The 24,864-nt window shown below is 42.3% G+C and overlaps 1 protein-coding gene across 3 annotated transcripts; it reads right to left on the minus strand.

The window, feature by feature from the left end:
• Positions 1-802: 802 nt before the first annotated feature.
• On the minus strand, positions 803-16,617 carry LOC146075271 (uncharacterized protein HI_0077-like). 3 transcript variants are annotated; one of them, XM_083184312.1, is made up of 12 exons: positions 16,163-16,607; positions 14,143-14,228; positions 12,071-12,189; positions 7,274-7,376; positions 6,085-6,185; positions 5,782-5,931; positions 4,667-4,834; positions 4,520-4,589; positions 4,321-4,399; positions 3,517-3,670; positions 2,691-2,795; positions 803-1,290 (listed from the first exon to the last, which is right to left on the minus strand). In XM_083184312.1, the coding sequence occupies exons 1-12, from the start codon at positions 16,267-16,269 to the stop codon at positions 1,261-1,263; spliced, it is 1,272 nt and encodes a 423-aa protein (XP_083040438.1). In that variant the 5' UTR covers positions 16,270-16,607; the 3' UTR covers positions 803-1,260. The 3 variants fall into 3 exon arrangements, with proteins under 3 accessions (XP_083040438.1, XP_083040439.1, XP_083040437.1); XM_083184313.1 differs by having other exon boundaries at positions 4,486-4,834; positions 16,246-16,617; XM_083184311.1 differs by having other exon boundaries at positions 4,486-4,834; positions 16,163-16,617.
• Positions 16,618-24,864: the final 8,247 nt, after the last annotated feature.

Consider the following 24,864-nt stretch of genomic DNA (forward strand, 5'->3'; position numbering starts at 1 on the left):
AATGCTTCTGAAACAAAAATAGTCACTACTAGTTTATTCGAGCATTGGAAATACGAATATGGCATTTAAAATGCTAAGTTATCTCTATGTTCTGAGATATAACCATATTTCAATAAATGCTAGAGAATTTGAGGGATTTTCGAAAAATACTAGGAATATTTTTTTAATTAAATAAATTGTAGGTTGGCATTCCTTAGTGCAGGTATCCTGAGTTATTGTCAGCCATATTTTGTTACTCAATATATATGTTACTCATATATGTCACTCAAAATTCATTTTCTCGATTCTCATCTGGACTTCTTTCCTCCGAATTGTGGTGCAATAAGTGATGAGCATGGTGAGAGATTCCACCAAGATACAGATGGAGCCCCTGCCATCCTTGTCCGGGGCTCGCCAGACCCTCCCCGTTGGCGAGCGCCGGGGGCTACACTGAACTGGGATGCGCGTGTGTCTCACATGCACGCGCGTCCCAGTCTCTCGGCAGGGACACTGTGTTCCTGCCCGTCTCCGCTTTAGGGAGACGGGCAGGGTTAGGGGGGCGGGGGAGGCGGTGGGGACCGGAGGCAGGCTCCGTTGCCCAGGGGGTGTGCAAGCCTCTCGTGCGCACGCGCCCCCTGGCGGGGCTGGCGTTGGAAACGCCAGCCCTGCAAAGATGAAGCCAGCCCCATCTGTATTTCAACTATGAAACGAAGATATCAGGGTAAATGGGACGTTTCCATGCTTGCAGACTACTGTTGGACGGTGACGAGATGCTCCAGGACAAGAGTACAAACGACAAGCAAAACGAAGGCACACTCATAAATAGGTCGTCATACGAAATAGCAAGGGTTGTTATCTTATTTTCTGCTAATTTACCTGTACAAAGATTGAATTAAAACAATTGCTACTTCTGTTGTGCACAGATATCATATTAATATAATATTGGTTTTTACTACAGAAGTACATGTATCACAAGTAATGTATCCAAAAAGCTACAGCTAATAAACAAATTCTAAGGTCATATTCGGTTTTCCGGACCCAAATTTAGTAAAAAAAAAAATGACTATTTGTAAAAGAAGTAAATAAAAAGTTGTTTTTTTTTGTTGGCTAGTGTAATCAATGGAATTCATAAGTACACTATCCTCTTAACATAACTACATTTAGAACATGAACCATGTAAACATTAGCCCCCAGCTATATACACTGCCCAGCAATGCCTTTTGGTGGCTGTTGTGTTGGAGAAGTAGAATTTGACTCGGTGCATCAGTCGCTGGCATCCTTCTATGATGGCTTTACCAAGGGTAGATACCACTGAAAGAAAGAAAGCCGCAGTTAATAGGTAAATCTGCACAAGATGCTACAACCTCAATGGATTACTTGCAATTATAGTAAACTAATATCAATTCCTTACCAAGTAACCTTTATTGGGTCGATCAGCCATTGGGCCAGCTTGTGAACAGCAATTACTGTCTTTTACCACAGCTAATAGAGTCTTCTGGAGCTCTCCAGTTAGTCCTGTAAGCCAGCACTTATTGGGGAGTATTCTTCTCAGACACACAAAGCAGAATCCCAAGAAACCCATTTATTTGAGCAATAGTACATGGTTCTGGGAAATTATCCCCGATCCCAGGTGTTATCGCCCGATATGGGTTCATGTACCATACAATAAAAGATAGGTTATAATTGGATTGTCCTATAATCCTAGCCTGTTTTACCCTATAGTAAATTGGCGCAAGCAGTAGGATAACAGCTATTAGCTCTAGCTTGTATAGTAATCACTTTAAAGAATTCTAACAATTCTCAGTGTGTCAGCAACTGCAGCTGTCACTTAGCGTCTGTACGTCATTTACTAGTGACAAATATCAGTGAAGGTAGAACACCAAGTACATGGTTTTATGGTGCAATTAAAAAAACCTATACAAAAAAAGAAAAAGGCTCTTTATCTTCAGGGGCCGAATTAATTTTATCGTGAAAATGTAAGCTCCCGCATTGATTTATGATAGGCTTCCTGTGGGAGCAAATGAAATTGCTTTGGGCACTTAACCTGGTAGCTACATCCCCATGATAATGATTGAATTGCCCTGTTAAAGTATTGATTTTTCCAATGTACATTTTACATTTTTTTTTTTACAAATTATAAAGAATATTCTAAAGTGATTGCTAAAAGATTTGAAGTGAAATGTATACCCTTAAATCATTTTCAGTGTTAAGGTGGCCATACACTACTGTGACTTCTCACAACAGTGTATGGCCAGACTATTCCTCTTTAACGTGTGATGCATCGCATGTGACCCCGTTTCCTGCTGCCGGAACAGGGTCCGAGTTGGAGGTTGGACATGCAGCAAGCCCAACCTCCGATGCGGACGGGACCACGCTTCAGATAGGATGTCAAACATAATCGATTTAGCCACTTTTCCCCCGTCGGAAACGGGTAAAAAGTGGCCAAATGGTACGAGTGTATGGCCAGCTTCAGTTTAGATGACACCTTGACCTAGTTACCAGCCTGTTAACATGACGGAACAACAGAAAAGTAATGTCACTTGAATTGCACCATTTAGTGTCTTTTAGCATGCAAAGCACATGAATTACCCCCAGAGAGGAGGAGCAGCCGCAGCCTTTTATTACATGTACAAATAATTTATTAGCAAGAAAACCACTCTCCCTATGTTTGCTGGGATATATGCAGCGAGGCTTACGTCAGCAGATCTTACCTCTTCAGACATCCCAGCTGATTTCCTGCCTTCAGCATTGAATGGAGGTTTCAGGTATCCTCTGAAATATAATGGTACCAGCTCGTGGAAAGTAGATAAGCAATCCTAAAACAGTAGATGGTCATTGCATTAAGTTACAGTATAGAAACATTTCATTATGAACAATCTTACACCATCTTATGGGGCCTACGCTAGGGGCGATTTCAGACCATTTGCTAATCGCTTGGAAAATTACCCTACATCGCTCCATGTGTAGGGGCCATAGTAACTGCGATGCGCGGCGCTGCTCATCCCTATCGCCGGGTGATTAAGATCCTGCATGCAGGATAAATCTAATCAGATTGCCAGTCAGTCAGGTGAAGTGTTCTCACCGGAGAACACTGGCCCTGACAGATTGCTGTACAGCGCTGTGTGCTGAGCGATCTAGCACCGCAGTGTGTAGGCCCCATTAGTTACAGTGCTTCTGGAATTTCTGCAGTAATAAAATGACTAAAGTCTAAGGAAGATGCTTTACCCTAGCCATAAACTTGCGTTTCCTAGGAATTTACATAGGAATCTGCCTTGCAATATTATAGGACCTTTATATAATTTATTATTTCCTTTTGGAGCTCACAGTACAGTGGATACTGCCATCCATTCCATGCAGAATGATTTATAGCTTTTTTTTTTTTTTTTTTAAATGACGGTCTTTGAAGTATGTTGCAATTATATTCTAATAATGACACTAAACTTGTAGATTCACTGAAATCAGATATTGCTATTGAAGTATAATTATTATAGAACAATAAGCTGAATTGTTTTTAAGACCATGTCCTAGGCCCCTCACCCGCTGCTCCTTGGCACAGATATAGGTGAACCACTTCAACCCTGTTGCCACATGAGTAATCTCATCCGTGTAAATAACTTCCAGGATCTGGGCTGAACCTTCATCCCCCTGAGCTAAAAATCGATGCAATGTCTGGGGGTGGACATCTAGTCCTCTGAAAAGCAAGATGAATGCATTTTATCGAACAGTAATATACATAATGCTAGTTGCACATAGTGAAATGTGGGTGTATATGGCAATTATACCACTTTCAGACAGAAAATACCCTAAATCCCAGCTTTAACTCTTTTTGCATTTGAGTGCCGGGTTATTTTCCATGTCTCAGCCCGACCTCCCTTTCACACAGAAAAGCAAATTCCCAGGTTAAACATTTCTACCTAGTACTGTAATTTGCGGTTTAGCACTGGTATATCTTCTGTGTGAAAGGGTCAACCTGGGTCAAAATTCCTGGGTCATTGACCCAAGAATTTTGACCCAAATTGACCTTTTCACACAAGGACCCATGTTGAACACCAAATTACCAGGTAGAAATGTTTAACACTGGAATTAGCTTTTCTTTGTGAAAGGGGTATTACTAGATCAAGGTCATCCAATGACATATACCCAACTATTAGTTGCGGAACTGAGTAAGCCTCATGCCGCTCACTTCTGGGTTAATGATGAGTGCGCATATGCGGCTGCAGATCAAAATGTTTTTTTTTATTATGTTGATGGTGGTGCACGACTAGCTCTTCTCATCACAAGAAGAACCTTGTTTTCTAGGACACCACCTGTAGACCAGTGCTCCACTGTTAGTGTCCATACCTGGCTTCATGAACCATATGAACAATAGCCAACCGCCCCAGGAGATCATGTGCAGTGTCTGAAGCAGATTCCCACAACTCTGAAAAACACAGAAATATCAAGGTTACATACAATGATATAAGAAACGGTCAGGCAAAAAACCGCACAGTAAGTAATAATTTATACCCCAAAGCACATATTTAGTATGGAAAGCATTTACTGTTGTGCACAGGAAGATCTCCGAAGTTACTGCCCAGCTCTGCAAGACGCTTCTCCAGCAAACAGTAATGCTGACGAACAGAAGAAATAGGTTATTTGTACTGTATATAAAATGGACTATTCCACCTACACAACATGGTCTACAAACCTTTGCTTCATCTCCAGCCACTTTGACAAAATCTGAGAAGAACTCCTTTGGAAGCATCTCTCCAGTTTGCATTTGGAAGCCAGCAAAACGAGCAATGATGTCCCAGGATAGGTCAATAGCCCACTGTTCAATGTTTGCCAGAGAGTGCAGCAATGCTATCCTACTGGCCTAAGGGCACAATATACAGAGGCGTTTATTTACCACATTTCATTTGTGTCCTTTAAAATAATGAAACTTTCTTCCAATATCACTTGTCCACTTCTGCTTCATACATGGGGTGTCAACGCAGATAACGGCACTTATACCGCTTCTCCCCTATAATGACCATTCATGCAGTTTCCCCTCTGACCTTATGATGTATGTCCCCCTGCGATGTATTGTAGAAACTCAAAATGTAGGGTAGCTATGGATACATAAATCAATCTATATAAATTGAATAGATGTTACCTGAAGCCCAGACATGTCTCTAGTTGGCACAAAAAAGTAAAGGAAAATGTATAATATTTTATAATTTTAATGCTCTATATAAGTAACTTAATAAATAAAATAAATAATACTGTCTCCGGGTTTCCCGCTAACGCCCTGCGCTTCCATCACCCGTGTCAGCACATGGCAGATGATTGCTGATGTCTGACAGCAGCGCAGAAAGCTCAAAGTGGATTGCTGGCCAGGCAAAAGCACGGGGAGACGCTGATGACGCTGCAGATGGAAACGGAAGTGATGCAACCTGGTTCATCACCATGGCAACGGGAGACTACTTCTTCCGCTATTACCAATATTATTTTCAAATACCGCCCACCGGTCTGCAGAGTACCCCAGGTTGGGAACCACTGTTCTAATGTAAAGACCAGAACCTGCTTTTTTCATTCTTCTCACATGAAATTTTATTATAACACAAATCTATTGTCACCTGTATGTAGACCTTGGTAATTGAGAAAACCTGAAATCATCATATGGGATCCTCCCTATAGCAAGGACATACATCCTTTCCTGTTCTAAGGGACTTCTAGCATCCAGATATGTAACTGTTAATGGATTTCCCTGCCAGGTTAAATGGTGATTGTAATATCTAACACAAATGTATACACTGTCTTGTAACAGTAAATATGTCTCACCAGCGTGCCCCCCTTCCCCCTCTTGATCCTGCCAGGCTGTACAATGGTAAGGTTTTCCTTGCGGCTGGGTTCAGCAGGAGGTTCTACTTGGCCAATTTCTGTGACTTTCCAAGAGTTCCACAATTCCTGTACCTGATGTGTTAGTTTTGCCTAGGATAAATTTACAATTAAATACAGTGCATGACCTTTACTAAAATGTGACAAAGGTGCCGCAAACCTACACAGTGTATCATTCTAGATTAGAAAATAAAATAATCAGTTTTTAGGAGTTACAGCGTATTGTATGCTCAGATACCATCTCACCTTCTCTTCTGGATCTGGAGTGCAAAGGATTTTATTCGCCCAATAAGTCAAGGAGCAGTCATCATCTAGAACGTGTGTGCTCTCCGTAGACTCTGCATCCCCTAGAATCACAATACATTGCGTCACCTGGCATGGCTACATTTTTTACTTAAACAGCAAGTAAAGGCACGGCTTCAAATAAATATATTACTTAAGTCATTGGGCGGTATTCAATGCTGCCGGTTTGTGCAGCGTGGGTGGCTTTTTTTGCAGAGGAAAAGCCATCCTCGCTGTCCAACCCCCTCGCCCGGCCTATTCTATGTCCTGGGGAAATCTTCGCCCTCAAAAGATAGCAGGGATCGCCGCATATAGCAGCGATCCCCACCATTTTGACGGCCGCACTCGCCGTTTCCACCTCACCTCAGGGAACAGGCAACATGTGTGGGGGGTGAGCTGAATACTGACGGCGAGCTATCCGCACTGTTCACCATATAGCTCACTGTCAGCCGACCCCCCCCCCCCCCCCGTGCATTGAATATACCCCATTGTATTCATGTAATACTGTATTATTTATTACGTTTATTATATAGTGCAGCATATTCCGTTGCGCATTACAACAGGAGACAGTGATTAAAAAACCCTGTATTTACAGACAGTCAAAGGTGTGAAAACCCTGCTCACAAGCTTACAATCTATAGGGACCAAATCAGCTTTTACATATATAAATATGTCCACCAATTTAAATTTTGGGGGTCATTTTTGTTCTGCTAATTAAATGATTGTATTACATATTTAAGTATGTCACAGTGTACATGGGGAGGGATTGGCTGAGCTTCCGGTTAGTCAAAGACTGCACAGACTGCGGCTTTATCCGTGCATTGCACATGTACAGTGAGCTGGGTTGTTTGATTACTAGAATATTCTGCACAATATCCTAGTGCGCTGGGAGGTTGTCACTTGTCGCTATAGGTCAATACGTTGTAATGTGTCCTGTTTGCATCTAAAAAGTATTAACAACATTTATCAGAAAAAGTTTATATTAATTTGCCAGAATAATATTTTAGAATCTTCTTGTGTGAGCATTGTACTTTATTTCACCCCCTCACTATTTAGCACTATAGACAATGGAGCTGTCCACAAATCAGGAAAATAAAAGTTTACTGAATGTTAGTAATACACTGGTAAAACCTGCCATACATTTACCTCTTACCTGGGAGTTTACATGGAGTTTCCTTCCAAGGAGTGAGAGACAAGGCATTCGGAGTCATGATATAAATGTTCCCCTCACAAACCTTTACTTCATATACCTGGTTCTAGAGGGATACATTTCTTTATTAAGAGAGATTTTACAAAGGATAACATAGCGAAGAAAAATTAGATATAGATGCTGCTCTCACATTGCTCCTCACCTTTGGCACTCCCTATGTCATTTCACTAGACTCTCCCCTAACCTACATTCTTACTCTCTTAAAACCTTCTTCAGCCTCGCCTTCTAATTAAATTCTCCCACCGGGTGTGATATAACACACCGACAGTCGGGATATCAACAGTCATTAGCCAGACGTAGTAATCCTGATTGCAGGGCCTCAGACAGCGGGGGGAGCGTGTACCCCAACAAGGAAGATTAGCCACTGCCCGTCTGTCGGGCTTTTAGCAGTCTCCTCAGAGCAGGGCCCTCTTCCCTTCACATTTCACTCACAGCTCTTCCATACGCAAATAGTAAGGGGTTGAAGAATACTTGAACAAGTGAAATATGGGCGCTATAGAGATTGATGTGAGGAAGGAATATTCTAAAAAAAAAGGAGACTAATACTCCCCTGTTTATGTCCTCCTTTTCAATGTCTCCTTCCACGTTTGTATATAAAAAGACAAAAAAAAAAAAGGGAGAAAGAGGGCAGATTCCCTCGTATAATACTGTTATGACCAAGTTGTCGGTTACAGAATTCAAACAGAGTGCTCGTATGTAAGGATATATATAAAGGGATATATATAATGTGGGGGTTATGTCCCCCCTTTCAAATGCACTCACACAATATCAATTCAAAATTCGCTTATCATAAACCATAGATATGGTCACATGGAGACTTCATAAACAGATTATGTGTTGGGGGTAGGCCCCCCTACCCAATGTACTCACTCAGAGTCAGACAAAGATTCGCATATCACACAATTCTTTGATCCCCGATGTTCTCTATTCTGGATGCTATGATGTCATGAGCTCCCAAGGCAGAGAAAAAAAGAGGGAAATGACACTGCGAGATACTGTATATTTAAAACAGATATCTCTTTATTTGAAAATTACAGTTTCATTAAAAACATATATAAACAATCAACAGATTTCACTCTGAAGCCACTGGAATTAATAAGGACCGGTGCGACCTGAAGTCCTGAGATGTTATGAAAGTGGGCAGGGTACGTGGGGCCCCGTTTTTACCTGACCACTAGAGACTTTCAGGTATTTCCGTCCAATAGACCATAGGCATCCAAGAGGTCAAAAGTGTGTTAAGAGAGGATCGTCCACCGACGCGTTTCGATCCGGACTGGATCTTTCTCAAGGTGTATCCTCTCTCTATAGCTTCCTTGTATAAATAGTGGTTTGACTGGTGCTGATTGGGGGCGAGTCCTTTCCGATTCCCACCATTTCTTGTAGCGCTGTATAATTCATAAGAGTCCCATATTGCTTTAATGATGTTATAAGTTATACATGGTTCTCCTAGGCGATATATGGTCACTTCCGGTTTTGAAGTTATCACATGACTTCTGATTGTCTTCTTTCGTGTCCGGCTGGCGGCCTCCTGGCCGTTTCCGGATGGTGTCCCGCCGTCATATCCGGCCTCTATCTGGATGGCATCCCGCCGTCACTTCCGGCCTCTAACCGGCCGCTGCGTGTCACGGACTGTGGCACGGCCCAGCCATCACTTCCGCCTTCCGTCTTGTCCCAGTGTATCTTGAGTATGACGACTTCCGGTGTTCACGTCTTTCTGCGTTCCAGCTTTACTTCCTATTTGCGTTCCAAATGGAAACTGTCTTTCCCGTATAGCTGTGGTTTGATCTCTCAAATCTGGTCAGAATTGTTTGTTTGTCTGAGGGATGGAACTGTGTTTTAGCAGCATGGTGGTGTTCTTATTAATATAATATCCATACGTAAAAAATGGGAGGGGGGAATAAAGGACCATTATAAAGTGCTCGAATGTGTTGCAGCTAAAAGGGAATTATAAAGTGCTTAAATATAGCAGCTAAAAGGAAATCCTGTATATATTATCAACACAAAATGGTAAATTTAAAATTTAAAAGCTGACATGTTAAAAGCTAGAGGAAAGGCAGAGGTACTTAAAACAGGGAAAAGAGAGAAGGGGAGAGCAGCTGTTTTTGAGAAAAAGGAGGAGAAATAAAAAAGGGAACATTATTTATAAAAACCACTTCAGCTCAAAGTCTTGATTTAATCCTGAAGGCACTAATGTTAATGCACTTCATCTCTGTTTGAGCCAATAGTTTAGTGGACATAACCCCCACATTATATATATCCCTTTATATATATATCCTTACATACGAGCACTCTGTTTGAATTCTGTAACCGACAACTTGGTCATAACAGTATTATATGAGGGAATCTGCCCTCTTTCTCCCTTTTTTTGTCTTTTTATATACAAACGTGGAAGGAGACATTGAAAAGGAGGACAAAAGGAGGACATAAACAGGGGAGTATTAGTCTCCTTTTTTTTAGAATATTCCTTCCTCACATCAATCTCTATAGCGCCAATATTTCACTTGTTCAAGTATTCTTCAACCCCTTACAGTTTTCACAAAAGGTCTGGGTGTGTCCTTTTCACTTGAATTAGAAATACAGGCAGCTCCAACTGCGCAGATTAGTGTAGACCCCACCCTGTTTTTCTTAAGTTCTACTTTCATACGCAAATAGTGTTCATTCTAGCACCTGCTATCTTTGGAGAATCCATGTAGTTCCTCTTCCCTGCCTGGGGTGCCGCTGTCTGCTGTAGTGCTTCTAGGACAGTGCGGTCTGTATATCAGCACTGATATGCAAACCAGACCTGTGCTAAAAACACCACAGCAGACAGCGACATCGCAGGCAGGGAAGAGAAACTGCATGGGATTTCAAAGATGGCGGGTGCTAGAATGAACACTACTCAAACACCCGACGTCCATCTTTGACCACCAGCCCCTAGTGGCACGTTGATCAAGTCCTCACTACTTACATTTAAGCTGTAATGTGTATTGAACTGTGGCATTCATTTTACCTGGAATCTATTTCTGGGGGGAGGATGGTGTTGCATAGCCGTCCTGAAAGCCGCTCATCTGCTGGTATAACCAGCAGATGAACGGCTTTCCCGGCGATGTTGCGGGAGCGCGCAGCAGCGCTCACCGCTCATCACTGGGCCATACACACTGGGGGCTTTGAGCTGAAAGCCGCTCAAACCAGTGTGTATGGGCCTTTAGATTAAGTTCCTTTATGTGCTTTCAACCACCTGACCCCCCCCATCACTGCTGAATGACAGGATCATACAGCTTTACTAAGTACGTTTACACATTGCAATCCGTCTGACCAGTATGAAATCGGTCACTTAGTAGAAGGATCGAGCGCCTATTTTTCAGTTGTGTCTGTTGTTGTGTTAGTTCCTAATTATAAACCACTGTAGAATATGCTGGAGCTATAAAAATAAATAATAAAAAAAATTATTAGCTGTCCCTGAAGACTTAAGTCTAGAAGCGATGCTCTGAATCACCTAGGGCAGAGGTTCCCAAATGCGGTCCTCAAGGCACCCCAACGGTCCAGGTATTACGTATATCCATGCTTGGCCACAGGTGACTTAATTAGTAACTCAGTCAGTCTGATTTAACCATCTGTGCTGAGCCATGGATATATCTAAAACCTGGACCGTTGGGGTGCCTTGAGGACCGTGTTTGGAAACCTCTGACCTAGGGGAATAGAGTGGGTCTAAAGAGCAGATTTGTAGCTTATCCAATGGAAACAAAAAGAAAACTATTCTGCTGAGAGTATATAGAATCCCCAGACTCTATATCCGGCCTCCTATTCTATACGCAACTGCCAAAGCTTCTGCTCAAAGGACAATCGCATTGTGTTGCTGATTTTACTGAGCAGTACTCTCTCCCTTCCCAGCTCTTTATGAAGAAACTGTAGATTCACCGACATTAATGTGCTAAGCATCGTTGTAAAATTTTGGAGGGTTTTTAAACTTCTATAGCTCCGTAAACACAGAGCAATATGGAAACAGCTGATCACCGGACACTGACGGGGGAAGCCGCTGGTCGCAAGAGCATTGCAGGGCTGGTCGCGGGAGAGTGCTCCCGGCGACAGTCGCCCTGTACGCACGGGCATATGGTCGCTCAGCAACCATATCCCCTGTGATTCTTGCTAGAATCGCACCATGTGTATGGGGCTCATCATTTATTTAGTTAATTCTGTAAATAAATAGCTAGAACTTGATCAGTTGCTATGGGCAACAACCCAGAATCCATAGTGATAATAAGCCTGACAAGCAGTAATAAAGAGCCTAACATCTCACAATCTTAGCCTGGGCTTTCCATGTCCCTAGGAACATATATAAAATGATAGCTAGAATCTTATTGGTTGATAAGAGCTTTGTGGTATCAGAGAAAGGCGTTTCTCTTCCTCTACAAAGCTTGGATCCAAGTCATTAACTTCTGTAATACAAACATTTCTAGATTTCTTACACTGGTTTTATTTATTTTTTTCACAGTATATTCTTGTTTAAAATGTATTAATTGTCATAGAAGAACAGTATTAATTTAATTTTGATTTATGGAATATTTGGGATATTTGAGGTAAACTTACAGCATTACAAGTAATGGATCTGCCTACCACTTTCAGACAGAAAAATCCCCCAAACCTGGGTATTTCCTGCATACAAAAACCCAGGTATGCGGGAAATTTTATAATATAAATAAAATAAAAACAAATATTATAGTTATTATTAATTATTCCATGGAAAATGTACATATATCTGACCTGCAATCCTGAAGAGGAGGAGCCGTCATCCAAGCAGAACTCAAAGTCGTGCCATGGACATGTTAGGGCTAAACGCCCATTACACAGCTCCTCTATGTCTCCTTGCTCCAATGGTCCACCTGATATATGTACACAACAAATGGCAACATCACGTAAGCAGATCCTACAGTATGTACATAGAGGGATTTTATTATCGCAAACATTCTCAATGTCAGTACCTGTATCGCCGGGGGATCAGGTCGCTAGGTCAACACTATGGGCCGTATTCAATGACTTTTATCGCTGGCCACGGCGATTCCGTTTTTACACTCGCCATCAATTCGCCGGCTTTTTTTGCAGCGATTCGCTGGGACTTGACGAGTCACCCTATTCAACGTGGCTGAGATTCGCCGCCCCTAACGGCGAATCTCAGCCAATCCGGCGTATCCCTAAACAGCTCCATTACTGTAGTCAGTGTTTAGGAAATTGCAGTGAAATGCAAAAAAACGCAAATTACCCTGAAAAAACGATTCCAATACTGCAGACTGCAAAAGCTGTGTAATCTCCTCAAAGGCCAAACGAAGGAGTGAGGTGGGGAGGAGATTCATGGGTAATTGAGGTGAATCATGGGTAATAACAATGCATTGTGGGAGAAAAAGAAATACCAGAAAAAATTAAATATATATTTATATGGCACTTCTACAACCATAAGATCACACAGGGGCAGCAAATAATATTAGATTACACTTGCAGAGTTAAATTAAACACTTAAAACCAATTATTTCCGAAGTTCAGATAAAAGTTCACCATAAAAAGATGACGAGGGAAACCCGGTGAAGAACGGCGATAAAAACCAAGAAAAAGATTTGTCATCTTCTCATTGAATACACTAATGGCGAATCCCGGCGATTCTCAATGAAAAATCCTATTGACAAAGCCCGGCGATTTGCTGCGAATAACAGATGGCGAATTGTCCGTCATTCGCAGGTCGCCATCGGCGAATATTGCTCATTGAATAGGGTGATTCGCTTTTGGACCTCCAAAAATCGCCTACACACACGAAAAAAGCACAGATTCGGCAGAAAACATGGCGAATTAGGCTCATTGAATACGGCCCCATGAAGCATTAGATCAACAATGGGAAGGTCAACATGTTTTTTTGAGCCGACTTGTGCCGACAGGTGGCATTTCATTCCCTACCATCTACTTGGATGTGGAGGGAGAATACTAGTGTGCTGAGCGCAGCGTGGCACCGTGCCCGAAGCATGGCGAGCACATCGTACACTTTGACGGTATACATGTTGAAAAACGTATGTCGACGTTTTGACTGTTGACCTCCCAACCTTAGCCATGTCGACCTATTTCATGTGTCGACCTTTAGTGGTTGACCTAATGTATATCAACCTTCATACAGTCGACCCAATGACCCATTGGCAGAATATGGTTGTTCTAAGCCATACCCAAACTGAAACAGCCATCTTCCTGAATTTCCTGCAACCCACTGTTTGGATTATGAACAGTATAACTCGGTCATCCACATACAGAACATTGTTTTATAATATAGGGAAATCATGCCATACGGAGCAGACTATCCAAAATGTTACATTACCTGTCACTTTCAACAAAGTAACTTACATAGAGCAATGATAAAATAGTTTCTATAATCTAGTAAATCACACCTGTGTTTCCCCACACTGCCTGCGGTGTAGAATTCTCCTCAGTGTTAAAAGTCAATTGATAATAGTGCTTGTCACAGTGATGAGGTGTATGACATCAGGAAAAGCTGCAATTATGAACTTTTCCTTCTATTCTGCTAAAACAACTTCTGTATAGTAGATAATAATAGATACTAGCACTCTGCATCTTTCAAAACCCATGCAGTTCCTTTTCCCTGCCTGGGGGTTATTTTCTACTGACATGCGTCTAGCACATATCTGGTCTGTATATCAGAACTGAAATACAGACCACACTGTGCTAAAAAGCAGCACAGCAGAAAGCGACACCCCAGGCAGGGAAGCGGAACTGCACGGGTTTTGGAAGATGCAGGGTGCTAGAATTAACACTATTAGATTCAGTATTTTATTATAGTATACCTTCATGGGGACATGATGAGTCCATAGCATAGAATTTGCCATCTGTGTGAATTAATACCAAATTCTCACCATCCTCCGAGTACAATCTAAAAAAAAAAAAAAAAAGAACAGCTATTACTCGTGCCACCATACACAACTCTCTAAAGGATCCAATAGGAAAATAAATCTTAAGAGGGGACAGCTCATGTACACAAAACAAGGAGACCCTAAATGATGGAGGTGTGAAGACTGCTATGCCCTTTTCAGATCGCACTAAAAAAAACGGTATATAGTTTTAAAACTGTAATATATGCGGTCTGAAAGGTGCGATTTTACAGTTTCCAAAAAACTGTTTTTTGGAAACGGTAAAAAAGCAGGGTCCTATCTGTTTCAGACACGTTTTTTTTTGGTGTCTAAACGGGTCTGAAATGGTATCCCACCCAGACCCTCCCTCCCCCCCCCCGGTGCCCTGTACACCCAGCGCCTCTCAGTCATAAGAGCAGTGCGGGATCCCTAGCAGCATCCCCCGCATCTCTCGGGCACTTGAGAGTGGGGGCCGCTGGCGGCGCAGTGGGAAGCTCCCAGCAGCAGCAGGGTGTATGGATAGAGCAGGTTTATGCTAATGAGAGTGGGGGGCGGAGGCGGCGGAAGAGGTATTTACATGCGATGTGAAAGGGGTTAAACTTACTCTGACCCGTTTAAAAAAAAACATTTTAAATACCTGGTCTAAGCAGGTTTTGCAGTGTGAAAGCAGCATGAGCCTCTCTGTATTTGATAGTATGTAAGGATAACCAGAGCGGAGGTGGGTAGCCAAACCTACAAGAATCTGAGGGTTTATTCACACTATGGGATAATTATAATACCCTGATAATTGCAGGTACTACAACAACAAGAGAAATCTCACGTGCGCTTATAGGTATAGTCCTGTATTTTTTGAAGGTAATTCACAGGGTTCATTTCTCACCAGATACTTTTGCATTATGACTGCATTGGCTGGCTCGCTCTATCTCCACCCCATCCCTCTATATCTACCACTACACTGCCAGTTTTATATACAGTGCATGGAATACTGTGATTAGCACACCCTTCTCCTCCCAGTAATGCACCACATTGCATATAGCCGGGGCAAGTGTACGGTGGTGGTGGTGGTGGTGGTGGTGGTGGTGTGTGTGTGTGTGTGTGTGTGTGTGTGTGTGTGTGTGTGTGTGTGTGTGTGTGTGTGTGTGTGTGTGTGTGTGTGTGTGTGTGTGTGTGTGTGTGTGTGTGTGTGTGTGTGTGTGTGTGTGTGTGTGTGTGTGTGTGTGTGTGTGTGTGTGTGTGTGTGTGTGTGTGTGTGTGTGTGTGTGTGTGTGTGTGTGTGTGTGTGTGTGTGTGTGTGTGTGTGTGTGTGTGTGTGTGTGTGTGTGTGTGTGTGTGTGTGTGTGTGTGTGTGTGTGTGTGTGTGTGTGTGTGTGTGTGTGTGTGTGTGTGTGTGTGTGTGTGTGTGTGTGTGTGTGTGTGTGTGTGTGTGTGTGTGTGTGTGTGTGTGTGTGTGTGTGTGTGTGTGTGTGTGTGTGTGTGTGTGTGTGTGTGTGTGTGTGTGTGTGTGTGTGTGTGTGTGTGTGTGTGTGTGTGTGTGTGTGTGTGTGTGTGTGTGTGTGTGTGTGTGTGTGTGTGTGTGTGTGTGTGTGTGTGTGTGTGTGTGTGTGTGTGTGTGTGTGTGTGTGTGTGTGTGTGTGTGTGTGTGTGTGTGTGTGTGTGTGTGTGTGTGTGTGTGTGTGTGTGTGTGTGTGTGTGTGTGTGTGTGTGTGTGTGTGTGTGTGTGTGTGTGTGTGTGTGTGTGTGTGTGTGTGTGTGTGTGTGTGTGTGTGTGTGTGTGTGTGTGTGTGTGTGTGTGTGTGTGTGTGTGTGTGTGTGTGTGTGTGTGTGTGTGTGTGTGTGTGTGTGTGTGTGTGTGTGTGTGTGTGTGTGTGTGTGTGTGTGTGTGTGTGTGTGTGTGTGTGTGTGTGTGTGTGTGTGTGTGTGTGTGTGTGTGTGTGTGTGTGTGTTAGCAGAGCCTTACTTGGTGCATGGGGAGATGAAGCGCTCGCTCCCCCCGACACACTGCCAGTTACTGTTGCTGACCACCTCCTTCAGCGCGCTCACCAGCTCCTGCGGGAAGCCCTCCATACCCGGAACAGCTACAGGAAAGCAGCCGGCCACGGCAGCACACTGGCGGCGGCAGTAACAAGGAAACGCCGGGGACTTGGCCCGGGCCCGCTATCTAGCAGCGGAGGAGGCCGGCGGCGGCTGCTACTGACGTGTTGCTCGGTGTCCCTCCCATCCTAGTGCTCCGTCCTGTCCTCTCCGAGTCCAAGGGACCTAATGCTAAAGCTGTTGCTGGGATGAGCCAGGCAGGGCAGTCGCAGAATGAGTCCTCCCGACGGGATATATTAGTATCAAACCCTGGATGTATTGGTATAAGGTCTCCATGACAATGTACTCTACCTATAGTGGACCTGATTCTGAGTTGCATGCAACAAGCCTATGTTGCCATGATGGATAACTTTGACACTCCAGCTGTTGTTGAACTACACATCCCAGCATGCTCTGCATCAGAGTTAGCATGGCCAAATAGCAAAACTGAAGCAGAGCATGCTGGGATGTGTAGTTCAACAACAGCTTGAGTGTCAAGGTTAGCCATCAAGGCTCTATATTGTGTCCCTCCTGGAGTGGGTGATGTTGGGAATTACGCTATTGGTAGCTGGTAAAATGTCTTACATATTACTGTGGCGGAATGTACAAGGATTGTCGCGCCCACTTAGCGTACATGCATGCTATAATACTGATTTATAGCAGGTGTCGTTTTCTGCCATGACTACAGAAATGTTTGTAGCTGCATGCATTGACACATCTGCAACGGTCCAAAATTATGCCCACTGAGAGGTCCCATTTTGTGTGTACTACTAACTGCCTCCCAGTCACCGTCCAGGAATCCCCACCACATCTCTGATACTGTCGAAAATGAATCGGCTGCAATAGCAGCTTTGTGTGTAACGCTTGTGCCATGGGGTTATCAGGATATCCAGGCATGCGCAGTTGTAATTACACTATTTAAATTTTAAAATACTCTCTGCGTCTGGCATGTGAATATGTATTTCCATCTAACTTTCATACTCTTTTCACAGCAAAAACACAGTTCGGACCTGGGATTGCATGTGAATGACAGCAGGTCCTATGCTATGTGAGACGCAGTGGCTGCACAAGCAATCTTTTGGACTGCTTCTGAGCTGGGCAGGCTTGGCTGGTATTGCTTGTGATATATTGCATGTAAAAGGACCATATACGCTCCTGCTGCCCCGGACCTTCCCTGGCAGCTGCACACGACTTCTCTGAGGGGAGAAGTCGTCCCAATGTATGCCCACCTTTAGACTCCTCTATGCTTTATGTACCCACATATTTTTAGTCATCCCCTCTGAGCGATATATTTTACTACTGTATAGTGCATACACTTAAGGCCTATACACATTGGACGATTTTGAGCTGAAAGCTGCTCAAAACACCAAGTCTGAGCGGCTTGCAGCTCAAAGCTGCCCAGTGTGTACGGCCCAGCGATGAGCAGTGATGCGCGCTCCTGCATCATTGCCGGGAATGCCACTCCTCTTCTTCATGGGCGTTCCTATGAAAACGCTGGGCGTTCCCATGGATATTGACCTGTGATACGTGTGCGGGGGGCTGGCGGGCAGCTGACGTTAGCGGATCCGATTAGTCATAAAAGAAATCTGGTTATATATTTATTCAGCTACCTGTTAAGTTGATAATTATAATGTATTGATTTTAATTGTTTATATGGAGTTTTTGCTTTTGTTAATTATAAATTTTCCCTAGAATGAGAAAATAATTACCATATGTGTCCAACAGAGGGCTCTCATACTCTTCATTTTGTCTTTTATACAGTTTACAGATAATTTTATAGTAAAGAATAAAAACTTAAGGACAATGTGTTTTTTACAGGTTACACCTTTCAGGCCCATAACCTTGAGAATGGGGAAATGATAAAATTGTAACTTAAATAAAAATAAGTGTAAGTAATTAATGAAAAAGGACAGAGCTGTTTTAGCACATTGGGGTGTATTCAATTCAATGCCGCGGCGAGTGGCCAGCGAGAGGGTTAAACAGCGAGGATTGCAGAAAACCAGCGATCCTTGCTGTTTAACCCCTGCGCCGGCCGCTCGCTCTATTTAATGTTCCGGGGAACGCCTCCAGCCAATCAATGCCTAACTGACAGTTAGAGGCAGATTGGCAGTTAGGGGCAGATTAGCTGGAAGTTTCTCACTCTCTTATCACCCTCACATTTATCTCTATTTCAGGCTTAATATATATATACCCCTGTGAGACAGATTCTCAGTTGCATGCAATATGCAGTTACAATTGAGAAACACAGTATAACAGATGTATTACTATGCAAAGCCACTCATCTGCAATGATGCGGGAGCGGGCAGCAGCGCTCATCGTCGGGCCATACACACTGGGCGGCTTTGAGCCGAAAGCTGTTCAAACTTGATGTTTTGAGCGGCTTTCAGCTCAGAGTCGACTAGTGTATATGGGCCTTAAGTACAGTAGCTCACTTTTGGTGTTCTGAGCTACTTGCAGCTGAAAATCTGCTAGCGTTTATGGCTGGGCACGCTCTCGCTGATCTGTTTTACCAGCTGAATGCACCGCTTTCCACAGTCTCCTACTGTAAAAAGTGGTTCACCGCCCGTGCCACCCAGGCATTGATCTTCACATTATTGCCCCTCATAGACGCTGGGCAAAAACACCTAGGGGTTTATTCTGGTTGACACACAGTGCTGCGTGTAATTTTTCGGCCGGCCGACGCTCGCAAATGCCACCACCCCCTTCGCAGGCTGACATCACATAAACATCCATTCATAGCCTTTGGTGAAACACCCACATCATTCAATGGTCACTAACCTCTGAATGATGTGAAGGGTACATGCAAAACTGACGCTGTAAGGTGTCTTAGTTTTGCTTGTATTCCTAAGGGGAAAATGGCAGCCAGCTGACATCTGTTAATGTCAGCTGGCCACCCACGAAATTTCTATGGGAACACCCAGCGCCCATGAAACACTGGGAGTTCCCATGGGCGCGACTACCTGCCGCCCCCTGCGTGGAAAATGCATTCAATTTCCATCACATGATTTCATAAAAATAATTTTATAGCTATAACTTTGAACTGTGTTTTGAATCCTAATGTAAGTTTCATAAAAGGGGTCGAGAGGTGGGGGAGCAGGTACAAAGGATCTGGGTTTTGTAAAATGACCCTACATTGGAAATCTCCTCTGTCCCTTCCATGGCCGCAATAACCTCTGCTATTTGGAATACGTGTCAGATGGAGTAACCTATCCAGTATAGTAAATAATGAAGCATCTTCCTTTCCAGCCACATGATTTCTGATTGTCCTTTCATGGTGCTCCTCCCTCCATGACTCCTGTCTCTGACTTCATGGAATATACTATTCAAAGGTTTCGGTTTCCTATACGTTTTTGTCTCTGTGTAAATTAAATGAAATTACTGTATAAATAATGCTATCCGAAGGTCCATGGCCGTTTCTCTGTTATTATTCTCATTGCTGCCCATGTACGTTTTTTTATTTTGCATATATAAGTAGAGCAATAAAATTGTTAAATCCTGTAAGTGAATTGCTATGTTCCCCTCCCCCTTCCATTTTCTTTTCCTCTGTCTTCCCGCTCTCCCTAACCATTTATGATTGTTCTGTGGAAAATGTCAGAAAATAGGTGTCAACACTTCTAGCGCTTCCAGAAGTGGCTTAAAAAGTCCACAATAGTGTCCTCAATTATTGTAGAGGTGGTTCTTTAATTGGACCAGCCGAGGGCAACTCAACAAGAAGGATCCATAATCTCCAATTAGCAATAAAGACTTTTAAATTCTGTGTAATCTAAAAACAGAAAAGAAAATAGTGCAACACCTTTTTTCAAAGTGGGATAACAATTTATTATGCACTCACAATTTCCAAGTAAAAACAAGCATATAGTCACTAGCTGGTGGCAATGTAGGGGAGGTTACACCCAGACCTATTCTCCACCGATCATCAGGCTCCGGAAACCTTTCTCAGGGATAAACAGTGAATGGTGTAGATTCCACAACCTCCAGTCAGCATAAAAGGGTGATTCTACCAGCCACGGGAACACCTGCTTAATGCATTTCAGACCTTCGAGTCCTTCATCAGAAGCATAGTGTTTCCCGTGGCTGTCATGGTTTAAATAGCACATAAGGGCGCCAAAAGAGCCTTGCGCTCCAGGACGCCCATGCAGGAAACAGAAGTAGCCAGTGTTATGATCGGGAATGGAACGCACGTCTTTTGCGTTCAACCCGATATTAGTTTGTATGCCAAGATGGCCGGAATGTCACTTCCGGTCCGTTATGCGCAAACACATATTTGGACACGCATTTCCTGCGTTCCACCTGACGTTTGTTTGCGCTCCAATAGCCGGAACGTCACTTCCGGTTCATGCATCTACGTATTGCACAGCGCCCATTATCTACAAAACATTTACATTTGTAGCAAAAAAGTTCATATTTAAAGGAAATCCGAGACGTCATTCTTTGCATTGATCATTGTCCTTTTCCTTCTTCAGACATAGGTTCTTTGCAGAATATTATAGTCCCGTGTCATAGTAATTTATCCATATATAAAAAAAGAAAGGGAAGGAGGATAAAAGACAGGCTGTCAATCGTACTCATACACGGCAATACATTTATAACATGGCATTTTTTTTAAAATTCAAAATGTGTTAAAAATATTTTAAAAAAATATCTAAAAAGCAGAAAATACATTTAAAATACTAAAAAGGATACTTATAAAAACCATTTGATCTCAAAATCACTATTCAGACCATTTGGCACCAGAGTATTAAGTTTAAAAATCCATTTCATTTCTGACTGGGCTAGACGGGTTTCAATATTTTTATTCCGCCAAGTGGGTACGATTACTTCAAGGCCACCAAATGATTTAATGCAACATTCTTTTGAATTGTGGACTTTCTTGAAGTGCGCTGGAACCGTGTGGGTTTCTAAACCTTTGCTTATATTATACACGTGTTCAGCTAAACGCGTTTTCAAATTTCTAGTTGTCTTCCCCACGTAAAATAGGCCACAGTCACATTGCAAAAAATAAATTACATTTTTTGAATTACATGTAATAAAATCATTTACTTTAAAACTGGTGCCATTAAAAGTGAATTCTCTGGTTTTACTTATCCACTTAGTAGTTCTACGCATCAGGCACATTCCACAGCACATTCCAAGTTATTTTTTATCGTATCCTTTTGCAAGGAAACGGTTTGAGGCTACTGATGCCAACAGTTACATTGAAAGAAATAGTCAGCACCACAGGAACTGGCTAGAGGGTATCCGCTACGGCCAGTTTCTGAGGGTCAAACGTAACTGTACCGAAAGTGATATGTATGAGAATCAAGTATCCGCAATGTCAAACCATTTCCTTGCAAAAGGATACGATAAAAAAGAACTTATGGCTGCAAAGCAAAAAGCTGATACTGTGAACAGAGAAGACCTCCTTGGGGAAAAAGTCGTAAAACCAAAGAAGACTACTGAGTGGTCTTTTATCTCCGATTTTAACCCTGATTTTAAGAAAGTGGAGGCTGTTTTTAAAAATAATTGGTATCTGCTAAAAAGTGATCCAGTTATAGGTGCATCCTTACCATGCTATCCTGGCTTTATATAGAGAAAGGCACCATCACTAAAGGACAAACTCGTGAAGAGCTGTCTTGACGTGATGCCACGAACAAGTGATTGCCCGAAAGGGTTCCACCGCTGTGGAATGTGCCTGATGTGTAGAACTACTAAGGGGGTAAGTAAAACCAGAGAATTCACTTTTAATTGCACCAGTTTTAAAGTAAATGATTTTATTACATGTAATTCAAAAAATGTAATTTATTTTTTGTAATGTGACTGTGGCCTATTTTACGTGGGGAAGACAACTAGAAATTTGAAAACACGTTTAGCTGAACACGTGTATAATATAAGAAAAGGTTTAGAAACCCACACGGTTCCAGCGCACTTCAAGAAAGTCCACAATTCAAAAGAATGTTGCATTAAATCATTTGGTGGCCTTGATTTTAAACTTAATACTCTGGTGCCAAATGGTCTGAATAGTGATTTTGAGATCAAATGGTTTTTATAAGTATCCTTTTTAGGATTTAAAAAGTATTTTCTGCTTTTTAGATATATTTTTTAAAATATTTTTAACACATTTTGAATTAAAAAAAAAAAGCCATGTTATAAATGTATTGCCGTGTATGAGTACGATTGACAGCCTGTCTTTTATCCTCCTTCCCTTTCTTTTTTTATATATGGATAAATTACTATGACACGGGACTATAATATTCTGCAAAGAACCTATGTCTGAAGAAGGAAAAGGACAATGATCAATGCAAAGAATGACGTCTCGGATTTCCTTTAAATATGAACTTTTTTGCTACAAATGTAAATGTTTTGTAGATAATGGGCGCTGTGCAATACGTAGATGCATGAACCGGAAGTGACGTTCCGGCTATTGGAGCGCAAACAAACGTCAGGTGGAACGCAGGAAACTGGCTACTTCCGTTTCCTGCATGGGCGTCCTGGAGCGCAAGGCTCTTTTGTCGCCCTTATGTGCTATTTAAACCATGACAGCCACGGGAAACACTATGCTTCTGATGAAGGACCCGAAGGTCCGAAATGCATTAGGCAGGTGTTCCCGTGGCTGGTAGAATCACCCTTTTATGCTGACTGGAGGTTGTGGAATCTACACCATTCACTGTTTATCCCTGAGAAAGGTTTCCGGAGCCTGATGATCGGTGGAGAATAGGTCTGGGTGTAACCTCCCCTACATTGTCACCGGCTGGTGACTATATGCTTGTTTTTACTTGGAAATTGTGAGTGCATAATAAATTGTTATCCCCCTTTGAAAAAAGGTGTTGCACTATTTTCTTTTCTGTTTTTAGATTACACAGAATGTAAAAGTCTTTATTGCTAATTGGAGTTTATGGACCCTTCCTGTTGAGTTGCCCTCGGCTGGTCCAATTAAAGAACCACCTCTACAATAATTGAGGACACTATTGTGGACTTTTTAAGCCTTATATAGTGTAAGTTTACTTCTGGAAGCGCTAGAAGTGTTGACACCTATTTTCTGTTGTATCCTATGTGTTTGGAAGGTTGGTGAACCCTCCTTTGTCAACATTAGCTGCTCCTGGATATCAGCGCAAAGAAATACCAAACATTTTTCCTGTGGAAAATGTCCTCAATAAAAATGATTCCGCTAAACAAAAAATAATCTGTACTTGGGCAACTCTGTGGCCCATGTCATCCAGGGAGACAGACTGTAAATACCCTGTAGCATGGCCATTCAATGCTTGGTGTGAGTGAGTTAATCCTACATTGCAACTCTACATTGCAGTCTGCAAGAGTTATGTGTATCAAACTACCTGAAAAGTTTTGATGCTTTTTAGATTTATGTGACACATTAAAAGTAAAATTTAATATGGGAACATCTCAAAATCAGAAGCAACTATTGGATTTATTCAGACTTAGGGTGAGATTTAATAGGGTGCGATTTTCTAGACAGCTAAAAAATCTCATTATATCGCACATGTAATATGGTGAAAATTTTTAGACAAAGTCAGAAATCACTTGCGATTTCTGGTGATTTTTTAGTAACAGGATTTTGCCTATTTTTTAGTAAAGATGCAATTTTTAGTAATGGTAACGTGCAATTATTTTAGAAATTGGAGTGTGTGGTTTATTGTAAAATTTTAAAAAAGCATTGTGCACTCCTTGGGTTCTTTTTTTTTTTAATGACGTGTGGAAAATACCTGTAGTACGATGTATTTTTGGGCAATATTCGCTGTGCCCATTTATCTGTGTTCCTGTTGCATGTCTCATTATAAGTACAAAAACCCCTTAGAAAGTTTTGGAATTTAAAATGGAAATTTCGTTACCAGCAATTATTTTAGAATTTACAACTTGACAAAGCAGCTAAGCATGGACCTAATTCAGATCTGATCACTGGACAAATGTATTCTCAAAATGGACAAAACCATGTGCACTGTAGGTGAGGCATATGTAATGTGCATAGAGAGAGTCAAGGTCCATACACACTGGGCATTTTTGCCCAGTGTGCATATAGCCAGCAATGCAGTGAAAATCGCTGGCTGGAAAATTGCATACACACTGAGTAATTTTCACCCAGCCCAGCGATTTTCACAGGGGTGGACACATTTCTACAGCAGGATGCTATGGAAAGCTGTCCACTTGGATGGTAAAACCAGTTGAAGGCGGGGCATACACAAGCTCCTGCGACCAGCGATCATAAGGGAGCTAAAAACTCTCACTCAGCGACCATATTGCCAGTGATTATAGCCCGTGTGTACACACCTTTAGGCTCCATAGATTTTGGCCCACCTGCTCTAAATTTAGCTGTCACCAGTATGGAGTTGTTGGCCATATAGTTAATTTTTTTGGCCTTGGCCACTCCTTAGCGTTTTCTGGGTAGAGGTGTTTAATTAATAAAGTACTGAATCAATCATTGACTCCGTCACCAACCATAGATTTGCTATATTAATTCCCTACAATATTTTGCCACACCATCGTTATGTTTTAGGCCATATATGTTTATAGCAGCTCTTGCTGCTCCAGCACAACTGTGGAAACAGCCCATACCCCCTCCTCTACTGAAAGTTATCCATAAAGTACATTTCCATTTGT

This window comes from Crinia signifera, chromosome 4 (assembly GCF_055691185.1).
Source record: "Crinia signifera chromosome 4, ASM5569118v1, whole genome shotgun sequence".
NCBI lineage: Eukaryota > Metazoa > Chordata > Amphibia > Anura > Myobatrachidae > Crinia > Crinia signifera.